General features: G+C 35.6%; 1 protein-coding gene across 4 annotated transcripts in view; it reads left to right on the top strand.

The window, feature by feature from the left end:
* The window catches only part of FERRY3 (FERRY endosomal RAB5 effector complex subunit 3), a 21903-nt gene extending 6273 nt beyond the window's left edge, over window positions 1-15630 (top strand). For 3 of the 4 annotated variants that reach the window (XM_026106313.2, XM_026106312.2, XM_026106314.2), the window contains 10 exons: window positions 113-212; window positions 299-420; window positions 2254-2360; window positions 3130-3327; window positions 4554-4661; window positions 5770-5838; window positions 7456-7658; window positions 12764-12821; window positions 14071-14138; window positions 15109-15630. In XM_026106313.2, coding sequence (XP_025962098.1) covers window positions 113-212; window positions 299-420; window positions 2254-2360; window positions 3130-3327; window positions 4554-4661; window positions 5770-5838; window positions 7456-7658; window positions 12764-12821; window positions 14071-14138; window positions 15109-15201 — 1126 coding nt within the window. In that variant the 3' untranslated portion in view covers window positions 15202-15630. The remainder of the gene's footprint in view (window positions 1-112; window positions 213-298; window positions 421-2253; window positions 2361-3129; window positions 3328-4553; window positions 4662-5769; window positions 5839-7455; window positions 7659-12763; window positions 12822-14070; window positions 14139-15108) is intronic. The other variant, XM_064517742.1, reaches the window with a different exon arrangement.

Below are 15630 nucleotides of genomic sequence, written 5' to 3'. Positions count from 1 at the left end.
CAATTGACGATACAATTGATCATCGTATTAGTGACTGTATCAACAATAATTTGTGTTCTGCCAGTTTGTGAAAGGGTGACTTGTTGCAAATCTGCATTGACTTCTCTTTCAGACAAGGAGCAGAAATGGATAAGGTGATGCAGGAGCTAGGGAAATCACTAACAGACCAAGATGTAAATTCATTAGCAGCTCAGCATTTTGAATCTCAGCAGGTAAACTAAGTTCAGTGGACTAGATCATGCAAATAACTGTCTTAACAAACCCCAAAACACTCAGTTTATCACTGTCTGCTTTTTAGGATTTGGAGAACAAATGGACCAATGAATTGAAACAGTCTACTGCTATCCAGAAGCAGGAATATCAGGAGTGGGTGATAAAACTACACCAGGACTTAAAGAATCCCAACAATAGCTCAATCAGGTATTTAGTTCTACTGCAAACTTCACATCCGTCTGTAATAATTTAAAGGACTTGCTTTTATATACTCTTTCTTTAAGAGTAGCTATTTAAACAGGATAATATTTATAGAGAATGAAAGACAAATAGATCATCATAACGAAATATATACTTCTAGAAATTTCTTCATTGTAGGCCCTCTTATAACATTATACCCTTTCTGTACAAGAAACTGTACTAATGCACTAAATTTTATCGTGAGCTGTGTGGATTTCTGTGGTTTTTTTTTTTTTTTTTCTTTTCCCTCTCCTCTCCTATATTTCACAGTGCTTTCTGTTATTGGTCAAGGAGGCTCTGTAGAGTAATTGCAGTTTAATAAACTGTAACAGTCATCACAAATTTTGAATTAATAAGCCTCCTTTTCATGTGTACATCACTGAAGCACTGAAAGTCTTGGAGTTTTTTTTGGTGTGACCACTTGTGCTGAGAGTTTAAAGAAAAGTGTTCTAACTGATGAAGTATCAGGGAAATCAGAATTTAGTAACCACTACCTTTTGCTGCTATTTGAAAACTAGGAAGTAAAACAAGATGCTTTCTGATGTCTTATATTTGTTGAAAAGTCTATTTGAATAGAGTGTTAAGGTGGGTGCGGGAAGGAATCTGTGGGAAACATGACGCCCTTGCAAAGTGGATGCCAGTGGTGAGAGAATGCAGGCATGGAACATAAGAGAAAGTGATGAAGGATTTCATGCTTTCAGCTTTTCCTTTGGAGAGGAAGCAGAATATGTGGAACATGAGGGAAGAGAGAGAAGGGGGGAAACGTATTGGGATGCTGTTTGTTTAGGTTTCTCACTACTGTGTGTAGTACTGCTGTAAAATGAGACTAAAGTGGAGTTATTAGAACTGAAAGCTAGAAGAAACGGACAGCTAGGGATCCAGAGGCAAATACTTCTGAGAAAGTGAGAGGATGTTTTGACTTCACACGGTTTTGAATGTCAGTATCAGACATCTGTATTCATCTTAACAGATGTAAAGTCTGGTTTTTGTGACTCTGCTGAGTCCTGACAACAACTGTAGATCCCTCATGCATCTGAAAATAATTCACAGAAAGGCTACAGTAAGGTAACTAGAAGCTTAAAGGTTTTGGGTTTGAGGGGATTTTTCTTTGTTTTCTTTTTAAACAGTGTATGTCAGTTTTATCTGATCACAAAGCATTTGCAGTTAGTGAAATTGCTTATAAGTTTATAAAACAGTCCTTCATGAAACACTGAAAATTACAGACACTTTAAAAACAGAAAAATTTTTCAGTCATGCAGGAAAAAAAATGGAGGGAATTTCATGTTCTTTCATGTAACAGAAATGTTACTTACTGTGTCACTTACTAGCAAACAAAAAAACCCAGAATAGATATCTAATCTTTCCTGCTAGTTTGTTAACACTGTAGAGAGTTTAATTTGGCTTTTCTAGCTTCCCATTTTAGGGGAAAAATCTTAAATCTAGCAATTTCATAAATAACGTTTGGAGTGTTCTAAATAGGCTGAGAAGAGTTCATTTTTTTTCTCTTATTCCTATTTTCCTATCAGTATATTATAATAAGGTATTCTGATATTTTTTGCTGAACCTCAAAACGCTTTACAAGGAGACGGGTAATATAAGTGGAGTCTACTATTCCTGCCTATGTTCAGATGGAGGGTTGCATGCTGGAAATGCAAGACATCAGATTAACGGAGTTCATTCAGATAGGCTTAACCTTTTGGCTTCCATAGACTAATTAAGCAAACTTTGGATCACTTCTGTAAAATGTTGCTGGTCTTAAACATGTCGGTAGGTTTCTGATTATGCTAATCTTTATTTTAGTGATGAAATTAAGGTTCAGCCCAGTCAATTGAGAGAATCTGTAGAAGGAAATGGAAGAATTTATGAAGAGCAAAGACTGTTAGAAGAAAGTTTTACTATTCACTTAGGTAAGTAAATAAACCTATACTAAAACCAAACATAGTAACAAATGCTAATCACAGTTAAGCTAAATGCCGAATAGTAGGTAATAAACGATGGATCTAAGCTATGTATTATTTACAGTATTAAACTGCATATAATATACACTTTGTAATTGTTATATTTGTTCTTAACATATGTAAGAGAGGTACAATACTATGTATATAGTATCAAACATTGTTTAGCCAGCTGAAAAATACTTCATGGAAAACATTCTACAGGCATGTTTTTATCCACTCTGGCAAGGTGACTAGTGTAGAAAAGCATGCTGACATCAAAACATGCAGTGATTAAAAAATTATATTTTAACTTTTGATAAGGTTGGTAAGAAAAAGTGGGAGTTAAATTGAATTCCCAAGATAAATTATCAGGAAAACAAATGCTTGTAATATTTACTCTGTGGTTGTGCAGTAGAGACTTATGTTGTCTGTGTTGCCTGCAGTAGTATTTCTTCCATTGCCTTATAATAGGGGGAAAAGGCTCATTTCAGGTATAGATCTGCCTCACTTTGTGACAGCGTAAAAATGCAGTATTTTCACACGCTATCTGGTTAACTGCTGATATGAATATAAAACTGCATAGATGGTTAAGAACTTTCTTTGAGTCTAATTAGTTTTATAATTAGTATAATTACATTCTGATCCCTGCCATTTTAATAACAATCCCAAGTTTTCTGCCTCACTGTATGTATTAAAATCACTTATATTCCACTGATCTCAGAATTTGCTTTCCATATAGGAGCTCAGTTGAAGACCATGCATAATTTAAGATTACTGAGAGCTGATATGTTGGACTTCTGTAAACATAAGCGTAATCATCGAAGTGGAGTAAAACTTCACAGGCTTCAAACTGCAATGTCTCTCTATTCAACTTCTCTCTGTGGCCTGGTTTTATTAGTTGATAACCGTATCAGTTCATATAGTGGCATTAAAAGAGGTGAGTCCTCTAATGGCGTATATCACGTCAGTGAACACAAATGTCACTCTGTAGCATTTGCTCTCTTCTCTTACAAAAAGTATTCCTTGTAAAATTAAAATTTACTGAGGACCCTCATGTTTTGCATATGATATTACAAAAAGGTAACAAAAATAGGGTGAGGTATGCAAAAAGAGATAAGGATAGAACAGGCAACAGAGTTGTATAAAGTAGCTTGAACTCAGATATGCTGTTATCTCCCTGGTCTCCATCCTGACTTTTGCACTCAGAAGTGCTAAAGTGTTTTGAGTGGACACTGTGATGTTGATTTGCCTCTGTTAGACCAGCTGACTTTCAGTGGGTCCTTGTAACTCTCTAATGTCAGTCTAGCATCTGAAATCTATTTGCAAAGATCAAAATTGAGTTCTCAAATCTAATATTTCAAATTGATAGTAAATGTATTAAAATGTCATGTTTTAAAAATCTCCAGCATTGTGACTTCCATAAAAATTAACAGTAGGTGTTTTAGTTACCAACTCTTGGAAAAACTTGAAAAAGGAGGAGGGGGAGGGGGAAGCAGCATGAACTACTTTGATACACTGTATAAACAGGATTGTAAAGGGAAGACTAGCAATAAAAATTACAGTTGCATGCGTGCTGTTTATGGTTTCCAGGTTGCTTTAGTTCTAAAATTATTTTCTCCTCCTTGGTTATATTTTTTACTAAATCTAGGGTCATCAAGACAAGACAGACATTTAAGTAATACTGTTAAACACAAAAAGGGGCCTAGCAGCCACCAAACAGATCTTACAGCCACAGTAGGAGGGAAAATAAGCGGAAATGAGAAAACATATCATGATCTCCAAAATGTAATTCTCCAGCTTTGATTTCATTGAGCTCTAGAGGGATTTTGGCAAACTTAACTGTGGGCACCTTCCACAGCTGTCTGCCCCATCCTTCCTTGTAAAAATGTCAGAGAACTGAATCAGTGTTATCTCCCAACTCCTTTGATCTAGTTGGATGTATTACTTTAAACCACCAATGAAGGTCTGGTTGTACTAAGACCCCAAGCCACTGTAGGCAGCAACTGAGGTTTGGGCACTTTCTTCTCCCCCTGCCACTTTTGTCGATTGGTTTGTTTTTGCCATTATAACTGGCCTTGCTTGGACAATAGGACAGAATTGTGTAATGTTATCAAACACAGTTTGACATGGATTTTGATTTGATTTTTTTTTTCCCCTCCATAGATTTTGCAACTGTTTGCCAAGAATGCACGGATTTCCATTTTCCTGGAATTCAAGAACAGCTTGAAATTGTCCAGAAGGTTGTACTTAAGGCCAGAGCACAACGTAGCAGTAAGTCAAAAAAACATCATTGTCAGTGACAACCGAAATTACTTTTCTTGGAATAGAATAGTGGTCAGCTGAATATTTATGGTTATGGGCAAGTTGATTTCACTTTATCTGTAAGCTAGAACATCCCATTTTATAGATAAGGGAACTGAAATAAACTCAGACAAGTCTGCATGAAATTCTCTGTTTGCAGATACCCTGTTCACATGATGTGTTTGCTGCCATAACAGACATACTTTAAAAAAGAAAAAAATAAAAAGAGACTGAGTTTCCGATCACACATGGAAAATATTTAGGGCTGTTTTGCTTTTCCTCTTCTGCAGTTTAAACTTTTTCTGTAGCAACATACAGACATAACCTGACGACTTTTTTTTCTTCCAATATAAAGCTTTAAAGTTTGCAGAAGAGGAGTCAGGACTTCTTCCCCTCCTTGTAAATGAGTACGAGAAAGTGAATACTTTTTAGTTGTGGCCAAATCCTTATGAATGGTTTACTTTGCTGTTATATTTGCAAATAGCCAAGAAGTTTTCTGACCACATGCTGTTAAGGCAGTACGTGTACATCGTGAAGCTTTGTTTTGCTTGCAAAGACCTCCTTCTGTGGTATAAATATGTCAATAACATGAATAGATTCATAACAGCACATAGAGAGACAAGTTTTCCTAGGAACTTGCATGTTGCTGTAGTCTCAAAAAAATACTGAAAGCTGTTTTTATAATGTTGGTTTTATGTAAATTTCTTAATAATTTTCCTTGTAATAGTAGGAACAAATTTATTTTAAATAGTTACCTTGCTATTGCTTTCTCAGTAAAGTATAATGTAGCTGTGGAGGTAATTTGGAAAGTTTAGTGTTATGTTTGAGTATATTGTGTTTTCTTTTGTGTGAATGAAGAAGTATCATAGGATGATTTAATTAGAAAGCTAATGCTTTTAAATAGCACTCAGTTCAGTGTCAATCAAAGAAAATAAAAATACTTCCTGTCCCTCCCTCATATTCCCCAGCTTTATGGTAAAAATTAAAACTACATATCGTTGCAGTACATCAAAGTTGTATGCCAAAGCATAATTAATACATGATATGTTTAATATTTGTACTATCTATTTATTTATAGGAAACAAAAATAATGGAAATGAAGATAAATCCAAGAATATTGAACGAAACCAGTCAAATATTTTGCCAGGTGAGTTCCACTGCATTTTTTCCCCCTCTTCTTATGGCAAATTGTTTTATAAATGCATATTTTTAGTTCTAAATTCAGAGCATAAATTATAAACTAAATCGGAGTTGACCTCAATCAGAGAAGGAGGATGTTCTTGTGGGTAAGGCAGGGAGCTGGGTGTCAGGACATCTGGTTTCTATTCCCAGCTTTACTTCTGTCTCATCATGTGACCTGGGGCAAATCAGTTAACTTCTCTGTGCCTAAAATTTCTTTTCAGAATTTGAGGAAAAAAGATCTCTGGATACCTTGGGAGCAAGATGAAACTTAAATAGTAGCTTTTTTTTTTTTTTTTTTTTTTTTAAGCATAACTATGTGTATGCCACTGTTCTGATTCGGTAAAGCATTTTAGAATGTATTTAACTTAGAGAATGTAAGAATCTGTTGCTCTAAAAGAAGAAATAACTTTTGTATGTATTGTCATTTTAGTAAGGAAAAACTACTGTGCCCAATAGTGGGGGAGAAGAGATAAATACATGCAATTTGTGGTTGAATATGGGGGCTTCTTAAAACTGCCTTCATGGTTGCCTTAGATCTTGTTAGCGTAAGTGAATTACAGATCAGCTTGGGTCCTTAATGGATAAACCCAGTGAATTTTGCTGCAGTGGCTAGTATGTTACTACTCTTAGATGGTCATTGCTGGAGATGACTGTCCGCTTAGCAGACAGCAGAAAGGAGTGCATACCTGTGCTTCAGCTATCCCAGTGGGAAGGTAGTGTCTTAACTTAAATTGCCAGTGGAAGTAGATTTGAAGAAGGATACCAATCTGTTAACTAAAACTGTAGGGATATGGCATACCTGCTTTTCTGTTGGCTGTAGTATAGAGATACTGATCTCCAGTGGAAAGGTAAGATGGAGAGACCCACATTTCGCTGTACCTTCCTGTTTCCTTACCTTTGATAACGAAACACTTGGTTTAAAAATGTCTCCTGACCAGATTTCTTACAAACTTGAAAGCATTTCAGTAATTCTTCCTGTTGCTATGAATTACTTCTCAGTCTAATGATCGTTGACAACTATTTCTTCTAATACATATCTCAGTTGTTATATAACCTGCTATCTTTTCCCACGGAGTTTTCACATCCTTTACTTTAACCTATCCATTTTAGGTATTTCCGCCTCCCACATCTGTCTGCAGTTTGTTGCTTACGTTATATATTTTGAGTATTACACCTCCTCTGTTTTTGTTTTTCTCTGTTTCCTACCATATATAGATCATATCCGCCTGTACTGGCACTATTATGTTTTGTTACACCAGGTGTCTGTGATGCCAGTGAAACCCATCAAAGCAGGGAACTGCGTGGAGGATAAATGTAAAACAGTGATGTTCCAAGAGTTTTTAGATTAGCTGGCTTCCGAATTTTATCACCTTATGTATCTGCTCTGATCTTCATTGTATAGTTGTATTTGCCTTTTGTCTAACTAGATAAGGGAACAGTACACAGCAGAGAATTATAGTCTACTTGCAATGACTGGTAGTCTTATTACTTACTGATTCTGTTTTTAAGTTGCGTAACAATTTTATTTTGGTATAGATCACTACCGTGATATCTTGCATTCTTGGTTTATATTATTCTATAGGAGAATTCTACATCACACGCCATTCAAATCTTTCTGAAATTCATGTTGCCTTTCATCTCTGTGTGGATGATAATGTAAGATCTGGTAACATAACTGCTCGGGATCCTGCAATCATGGGACTCAGAAATATTCTCAAAGTTTGTTGCACACACGACATTACTACAATTAGTATTCCTCTCCTACTGGTACATGATATGTCAGAAGTAAGTAAATAAATAATCAGTTTCTTTTTATCTTCTAATTTGCAAAAACAAAATTTATATTTATGAAGGGTATGTTTCATGCTGGTATAAGCCAAATGGGACAGTCACATGCTCCTGCTGCATCATTGTACTGTCACTGGTATCTGTGTGGTGAGTTGGATTAAGGAACTAAACTAGTTAAAACATTTTAGCCAGCTGCATATTCATTTTTATTCCCGACTCTTATTCTGGGCGCTTCACTATCTTGATCCAGCTCACTGCACAGTTGCACAAATATTAGTGATGGCATGAAGGAGAGGTGATGGGATTTCAGGGCAGAAGGTTAGAAGATGAGCCTCTTGACAGCAGCCCTTGCTTAGAAACTATGACTTTAGAGTCGCTGATACGATAGTGTTGCCAGTTCCTCAATTTTCACTGTTGCTATCTAGAAAAAATAGCTCAGAACTAAGTTTTCTGAACAGCAGGGCTAACAGAAGCCTGGCTTCTTACAAAATTTGAGCTCTGTATCCACAAACACCACTCTTCCTCACCTGTCAGCCCACGCTACTGTAACCACATTCTACCTTTGCCATGCACTGTCTCCTCTTTCACTGCTTGTTCATTCATTTTAAATTTCTGTCGCTGTCTCTACTTTATGCCCCTCAAATATTGGCTGGGCAAGAAGCAGCATATGCAGAGGCTCTCTGGAAATACAAGTGTGCTTACTTATTGTGCTGAGCCCTTGTATTCTCTTCTTCAGTGGGACACTAATGTGCAAGACTCATCTCTACCTAACTGTAACTTTTCAAAGTCCATAGCAATTTAATACCATTGATAATCTCTTTATTCTGTCAGATTTGGCTCAAAACAAATTGGAAGAAAAGGAGCTGGGATGGGGCAGAGAATCAGCAGACAGACAGTAGAGCCATATGCGTCACTTCCTTAGGTGACAAGTCTACAGACTTAACGAAATGGGAAGAATAAGATAATGCTGCCCTTCCTGATATCCTTGCATGTGTTTAATTATAGTCTGTTTTTCAAATACCCCTTTGAATTTTTTCAATTGTAAATTTCAACACTGCCTTTTCATTGTTGAAAATGCCTGATTCATGGAAAAAAAAGGCTCAGCAGTGGACCACTTTTAACAGGTGGAATAACAGTAGGGTTTTTTTAGTCTCCTTTTTTTAATAGAGTTTGATCTGATTATAGTGCAAAAGTGGATCCCTTTTGCAAGATCAGAATTCTTTATTAGGCAAGCAATGCAAAAGTTAGAAAATGCTAATAATGAAGATTCCAAAAAATATACTTCTGTACTTAAATGGAAACTTTTAGCAACACATGATACTATTTCAGAAATGTAGTTTTTCATCTCTAGTACCAACACCTTTCTTGGGCAAAAATGCAAGTAGTCAACTTGCAAGACAGCAGCCCGAGTTATTCATGGCACCCAGTTACAGTGCTTCAGAAATTTATAGCCACCCCCCCTTTTCTTAATCAAGTTGGCATGTGAGTGTATTCATCCTTTTCGTCTTTGTTAGTTTTAGCTTTCACTGAACATAAGTATTTTAAAATACAAGTAAGCCCAAGAAAAAGTCTTCACCATGCTCTGAGAGGGTGCTGTTGCTCAGACGTGTGAAACCAAAGAATTGTATACTTGTCTGGTGCTAGATTCTTAAAAGATCCTGGTTAAAAAAAATTTACATAACTTTTTTTGTTTAGGTGTTTGCAGAAGAAACAGAAAGTGACCTCTGTGATAAGCATTTGCTTAGTCAAAACTGTATTACGTGAATTGCATTAGCAGCATTGTGTATTAGTGCTTTGCAGCTGGCTGACCTCATTTGAAACACAAATATGTTATTTGTTGTTGAAGGAGAAGTGAATAATACCAAATTTCTGAAAGTTAATCTGAACTTCGTGCCTTCAGCAGACCCAATTTTGAGTCTGCATTTACCACCTACATAAAAACATTTTTGTAAAGTGGTTAACCAGGAGCACAGCTGCAGAGATGTTTGCATGCTTCACTGTGACAGGCATTCATCATGAGCTTTCTTTGTTTTCCCAAAGGTTACCTTTTTTATAGATGGAAAAGTAGTGTTTGTAAGTTCACAGTAGTAATGAGTTCATGAAATTCAGTGAAGCCATTACATTTCAGTAGTATTGAGACTTCATATAAAGCTAATGATTTTTTTTTTCCCCCTGAGGAAAAAAATGAGTCTTTTGTTTCCCGTAGTTTTTATGACTAGAGAACAACAACAAAACCCAGACTTCTGTGTTCAAGCCGATCATTAAGTTTAAAGAAGGAAGGAAACTGGGTTTGAGATTTAAAAAAGCAAAAAATATACAAATTCAAATTCAGGAGAAATGAGTAACAACTTTACTTCAAGATTTTACTATCTATGTTATGAATCTTCTGTAAACTGAGCTGGGAAATGAAAGGGCTGTAATAGTATGGCATCACTGAAAATGCTAGAGCTGCCACGTTTCCATGGTAGTTTCTGCATAGGAGCCATTGCTGTTGTCTGTATAGCAACATGGAGAAAAATGGAACTCCTCAAGGCTCTTAGGCAGATCTCTCTGATAATAAGGCAAAAATGTTTTGAAATAAAGTAGAAAAGAGTATAAGCTGTGTAAAAAAAAAAAAAAAAAAAAAAAAAAAAAAAAAAAAAAAATTATGAACATGGTTAATGTTTGTATTTTTGAGAGGTTATTGATGAGTTGTTATTTTTGAGAGGTTATTGATCCTTAAATAATTCTCCCCATACGGTTTCCCACCTAGAAATAAATAGCTGCTAACACAGTATTTAGGATTCGCATAGACATAAATGCCTTGCTAATTCTTAACTTATTAACTACTGAAATTCGTGGCATTTTGTCCCACAAGAAGTGCTCATGGAGTTCAGTGTTTTTGTTACCCTAATTATGACATGGTTCTTCAAAGACTTAAGGATTCGCTTAGCTTTATAAAAGTCACAACCCTATGGAGTGAATCTGTCACAAGTTGAAATAAATAAAAAAGACATGCAGCATATCTTACTAATTGGGGAACTTGGCCTCTTTTTGATAAGCGGAAGAAATGTTAGCTTGACAGCAGATCTTTGGATCCTGAAAAGGAGTTAAGTGAGATCTCCACTAATGAACAAAACTTAAAGATCCCAAGCACGTACTGTGCTTGATAGAATGTCATTCATTAACTAAAATTCCTCAGAAAAAGAGTATTTTTTTTTTCTGTCCCTGGTATTGTATTTAGAATTGATACTTATCTGATCCTTGATCTTTTCCACAGCTGTTCTTTAGTTTACATGTAGAAAAAATCTTGACAACATGGCAAAATCGTGACAAAATCATGAGAACTTAGGTTTTAAAGATGAATTAGAAAGGAATCATTAGTGCGTCATTTTCAGTTCTTGTGGCTTGTACTCAGTGGCCTTCTGCATTGAACCTGTTATTTCCCTGTGTCCACAACACTTAACATCTATGTTCCTCTGAAATGATCCAAGGAATAGTGTCATATCCTGCTGTTTCAATCAGTCCTTTTAAGGCTTATTTCCCTTTATTGATTACAACAATGTGTTCCTAAGTTGACTTCAGGGCAACAGAACCTTTCTTTTCAGACACTGGTTTTTAACCTAAGCCAAAGCAGTGGTCCAAACTGACAGCAAATGCCTACCTTGAATGTGACAGAAAGCACATGTAGGCAGGTAAATTGTGATGAAGACCTAGTATATCTTCCAGAAAGCTTAGAAATGAAAGAAAGAAATTGTCCAGCACTGTTCTGTCTGATTCATGTGTTGTATAACCTAAAAGCAGAACCGATTGATGCAATGATTTATATCATAAAAGAAAGCTCTTTCAAAAAGATATTTCTAGTTTAGAAAAGATATTTTGGGGAGGGGAGGAGGTACTTCCACCTAAGTAGAAACTGTGACTTTCAATGATTGTTTAATGCAGCCCTGTTGAGTGTACTGGTTTTATCAATCAGCGTTCTTAGATAAGTTTCCCAAATAGGTATATATATTTTTTATCCTGAAATTAAACTCTTTGAAAATGACAGCTTGCACAGTGTTTGACAGATTCCACAACAAATGCTGGCTTTATTGAATGGAAAGTTATTTAAAGTGTAAATTTGAAAAGGTACATGGAATGACAATTCTGTTTCCTCATGTATTTTTCTGTATTCAAATTGGAAAGTGTTTTTTTTTTTTGATGTTTGACAGTAGATCAGAACAAATAGGTACTGTTTTCTTTCTGAGAAGTGTTTACAGTGGCAGTCTTTCTATTTCTGACTAAGAACATTCATCTTGGTATTTCTTAGTTTGTAGACAAAGAATGCTTAATATACTGAAGCATTTAAACTGTTACTTTGATTATTTAGACTAGTGCCTATAGCTGTATCTTAGAATAACTTAAATCATTGTGGTTTCTCATACTTCATATTGGTATTTAACTGTAGATAATATTTTGTTGTCCAGTTATATCTGAAACTATCCCATTGATTTTGTTTGTTGTAACTCTTTAACACAAATGCATTTTTAGGGGAGAAGGGCTTCTACCAATTCCAGTATTAGAGAAGAAATTTTTACTGTACGCCTACAGTTATACCAATAACCCTTAACCAGAATCATCAAGAATAGTTAGTAATCATCAGTTACTGCTGTCGGGGTGTGTTCAGGAAGTTTTTTGTGGTGAACTGAGGCACGAATCTGACAGTTATCAGTTGGATATTATATATTAAATCTTTCTGAAGCTCCACAGAGGAGTTGAATAGATTAGTTTCCAAAGATATTAATAGGATTGTCTGTCAACGATATTTCTCTTTGAAAATCTCAGCTTAAAAAATACATAGACCTTTTTGACACTGGGCTCTCATAGCAGTAAGCAGGGGCTGAGCTTTTGTGGTTACCTGTAAAGTATATGCCGCCTGTCTAGAATACTCTAGAAAACTGAATCCCTCTCCATCGCCTGTCATGCTGTTTGAATAACCTGATGGGAACACATTGTCTTGTAGCAACGTGTTTTTTTTGTTTGTTTTTTGTTTTTTGGGTTTTTTTTTAATTACCCTGCTACTCTTCTTGGTTAGATCTAAGGATTTATGGCAATGGGAGATTTATTTATTTATTTATTTTTAGGAAATGACTATTCCATGGTGCTTGAAGAGGGCGGAGCTTGTGTTCAAGTGTGCCAAAGGTGTGTCAGTGCTTGAGCTGTCTTTCTGTGTTGTGCTAGATGTCATCAGGCCTTATCTCAGATAAATATTCTCAAAATATTTATCCCCCGCCAAAAGTGTTTTTTTACATGAGCTTACTGTTTGTTAAAACGCACACTTATATTACGTCTTTGTAAGTATTAACTGTCATGTTATTATGGGACTTTTTAAGCATCGAGAAATAATTTCAGACACTTAGAATGATGACTAAAAATGTTTTGAAAGTACCTTTACAACTCATAAGTATAGACAATGGGGGGGTGGGGAGGGAAGAAAAACGTCCTTACTGTTGTTTTGAGCACTCTCTCAGGAAGGGCAGGATGTGGTGGTTCTCTACAGTATCCTTTTCAGTCTTTCATATTTGCATTGTCTCAAACAGTGAGCGATCCCCACATTTTTTTCCAAGACTAGTGAATATGCTAATTCATCTCTTTGTTCGAGAGTCCACGTGATTCAGCTTGGTTTTTCTACCTCTAGAAATTGCTGTATTGCTTATTGCTTAATGCATTCCTGTGTCCTGCACTTAAATACTCAAAACAATATTTTATAGCATCTAAAATGTTAATAGTGTTATATTCTTTCTACCAGCTATTCAGTAACTTCTTCCTGTTGTGATTCATAATAGAGTATCATCCATGTAGTTGCTTTTGTTAAACAAGAAACATTTTTACGAATATCTTTATTTGTCGTTAGTGTATTGCTGTGGACCTTGTAGTTCATTGACTGTAGTTAGGGAATGCTCAACATAAAACTGCCAAATCATCACATGAGCAATGAGTATTGTTGCTGCCAGATTTTCAGTATATGTATGGCAAAAGGATATTCAGACTTGCACTCAGGTGGATTTGATCAGCTCAGAGCTAAAAGAGAGCTATTTCTCAATAAAAGCAAACTATTGAAAGAACTCCTAAGAGCCACATTCACAGAAACCTTTGACTTCTGCTGGCCAGCAAACTGTTGTGCAGTAGGACTGGATATTCTACTCCCTCAAGGGTATACCGATTTTCTCCATAACTGCTCATTAGATTCTCCAGTAAGATCAGATTTCAGTCAGCAGGTTGGCAAGTGTGATTTAAGTGTGATTAATTTCATCACTAGTTAAAAGGTGGTTAAAGTCCCAATTGTATGTGAAAACTCTATTACTACTTGACAGCAGAATAATTGGAAAAGAAAATTATATATGTATATATGCATATATGTAATGCATAATAAAAATGCTGGGGGTTTTAGGTTTCATGATGGAAATGGCCTCATGGGATGGAGGAATTTCTCGGACCGTACAATTCCTGGTACCGCAGGTAAGTTAAACCAAGTTCATATCTAATCTAGGAGACTACCAAAACAAGAACTCAAATTTCAGTAGATTTAGGTTTGATTTCTTTGTTATGCCCTACTTCTTCCATGTGAGCTTAAATTTTATCACTGAGGTTTTGGTCCCATACCTATAAAACAGGAATGAGAGTTTTGGATTTTTGGATATCCTCTCGTGTCTTCTGAGGGTACCGAAAATTCAAATTGGGAAATTTACCTAATGGTGAATACATAACCTTTGAAAAAGATACTTTTTTGCCATTATTTTCTCTGAAGAGATAGGACTAATCTTGCATCACTTAATTTTAGGCTTTAACTGGTCATTTTGTCTAGCATTATGGAAAGTTATGACTGAGTTCAGTCATGCTTCCACAAAATCATTAATGGCTTTAGAAGTTTCAAGTTAACTATAATTAAGATACTGAAATAATTGAATTCATGGTTATACCTGATCTTCAGAAACAAAGTTTTCCAGCAGTGACCACTACTAAGTTTTGTTTATTTGTTCTGAAAACAGTGCTGGAAGTTATATAAAAATAAGAGTTATGTTAGGAAAGAAATAAGATGTATTTGTTGACAAAGTAGTAAACCACTGGACAAGGAAGAAGCCAAGAATAAACTAAGTACTGAACTTGAATCTAATTCTGGAATTCAGAGAGCAGGAGTCATGTAGGTAACGACAAACAGCACTATCCTGGTTGTACACAGATATACACACAAATGTACCAGCAGTATTTTTAGGTCAGTCTTTCTCTTTTGATTGAATTAAATATTATTATAGCATGTATTTTGAAAACAATATTGTTGGCCTTCTGAAGAACAGCAATACTGCTAAATGTCAAAAAAAAAGCTTAGAAAGATTTAGTTCTTCCAAACTACAGCAAAAAGACGAAGATTATTGGTGTGTTTTTACTCTCCTTTTTTTTTTTTTTTTTCTCCCCTTCCCCCCCGACCCAGGCAATTTCTGAGGAAATGTTTTACCAGCTGAGTAATATGCTTCCCCAGATCTTCCGAGTGTCCTCTACATTGACTCTCACCTCTAAGCACTGAATTCTGTGCACCAGTAAGGTGTATCCTGTTGAAAAAGGATGAGATTACTGTGATTCTGTAGTGGAATGTCTCTTTTCTGCAGATTGATGACCCTGAATTGGAATTTGTTGCAATTTCAAGAATAATATCATAATAAAAGATGGATGCTGTCTGTACTTGGATGTTGGCATTTGATTTTTGCCTCTTGCATTCTCTTTCAGTGCAGTGTTAATGTTGAATTTCTCACCTTTTTTTCTGAAAGACTTTGAATGTAACTAATTGTATTTAATCTGCAGACGCATAAGTGATTGCCATAGTTAAGTACTTGTAGTAGGAAGAGGATCTTCTGTTAGTGGGGGTGCACCTTTGAGTTGTTGGTTTTTTAAAAACTTTTTCTGAATTTACCCAGTGGCAATTATAAAAAATAAAATAAAATAAAATAAAAAAAGA

Source organism: Dromaius novaehollandiae, chromosome 1 (assembly GCF_036370855.1).
Source record: "Dromaius novaehollandiae isolate bDroNov1 chromosome 1, bDroNov1.hap1, whole genome shotgun sequence".
Lineage (NCBI taxonomy): Eukaryota > Metazoa > Chordata > Aves > Casuariiformes > Dromaiidae > Dromaius > Dromaius novaehollandiae.
Note: the sequence above shows the minus strand (reverse complement) of the source record. Positions and strands in the feature narration are given on the sequence as shown.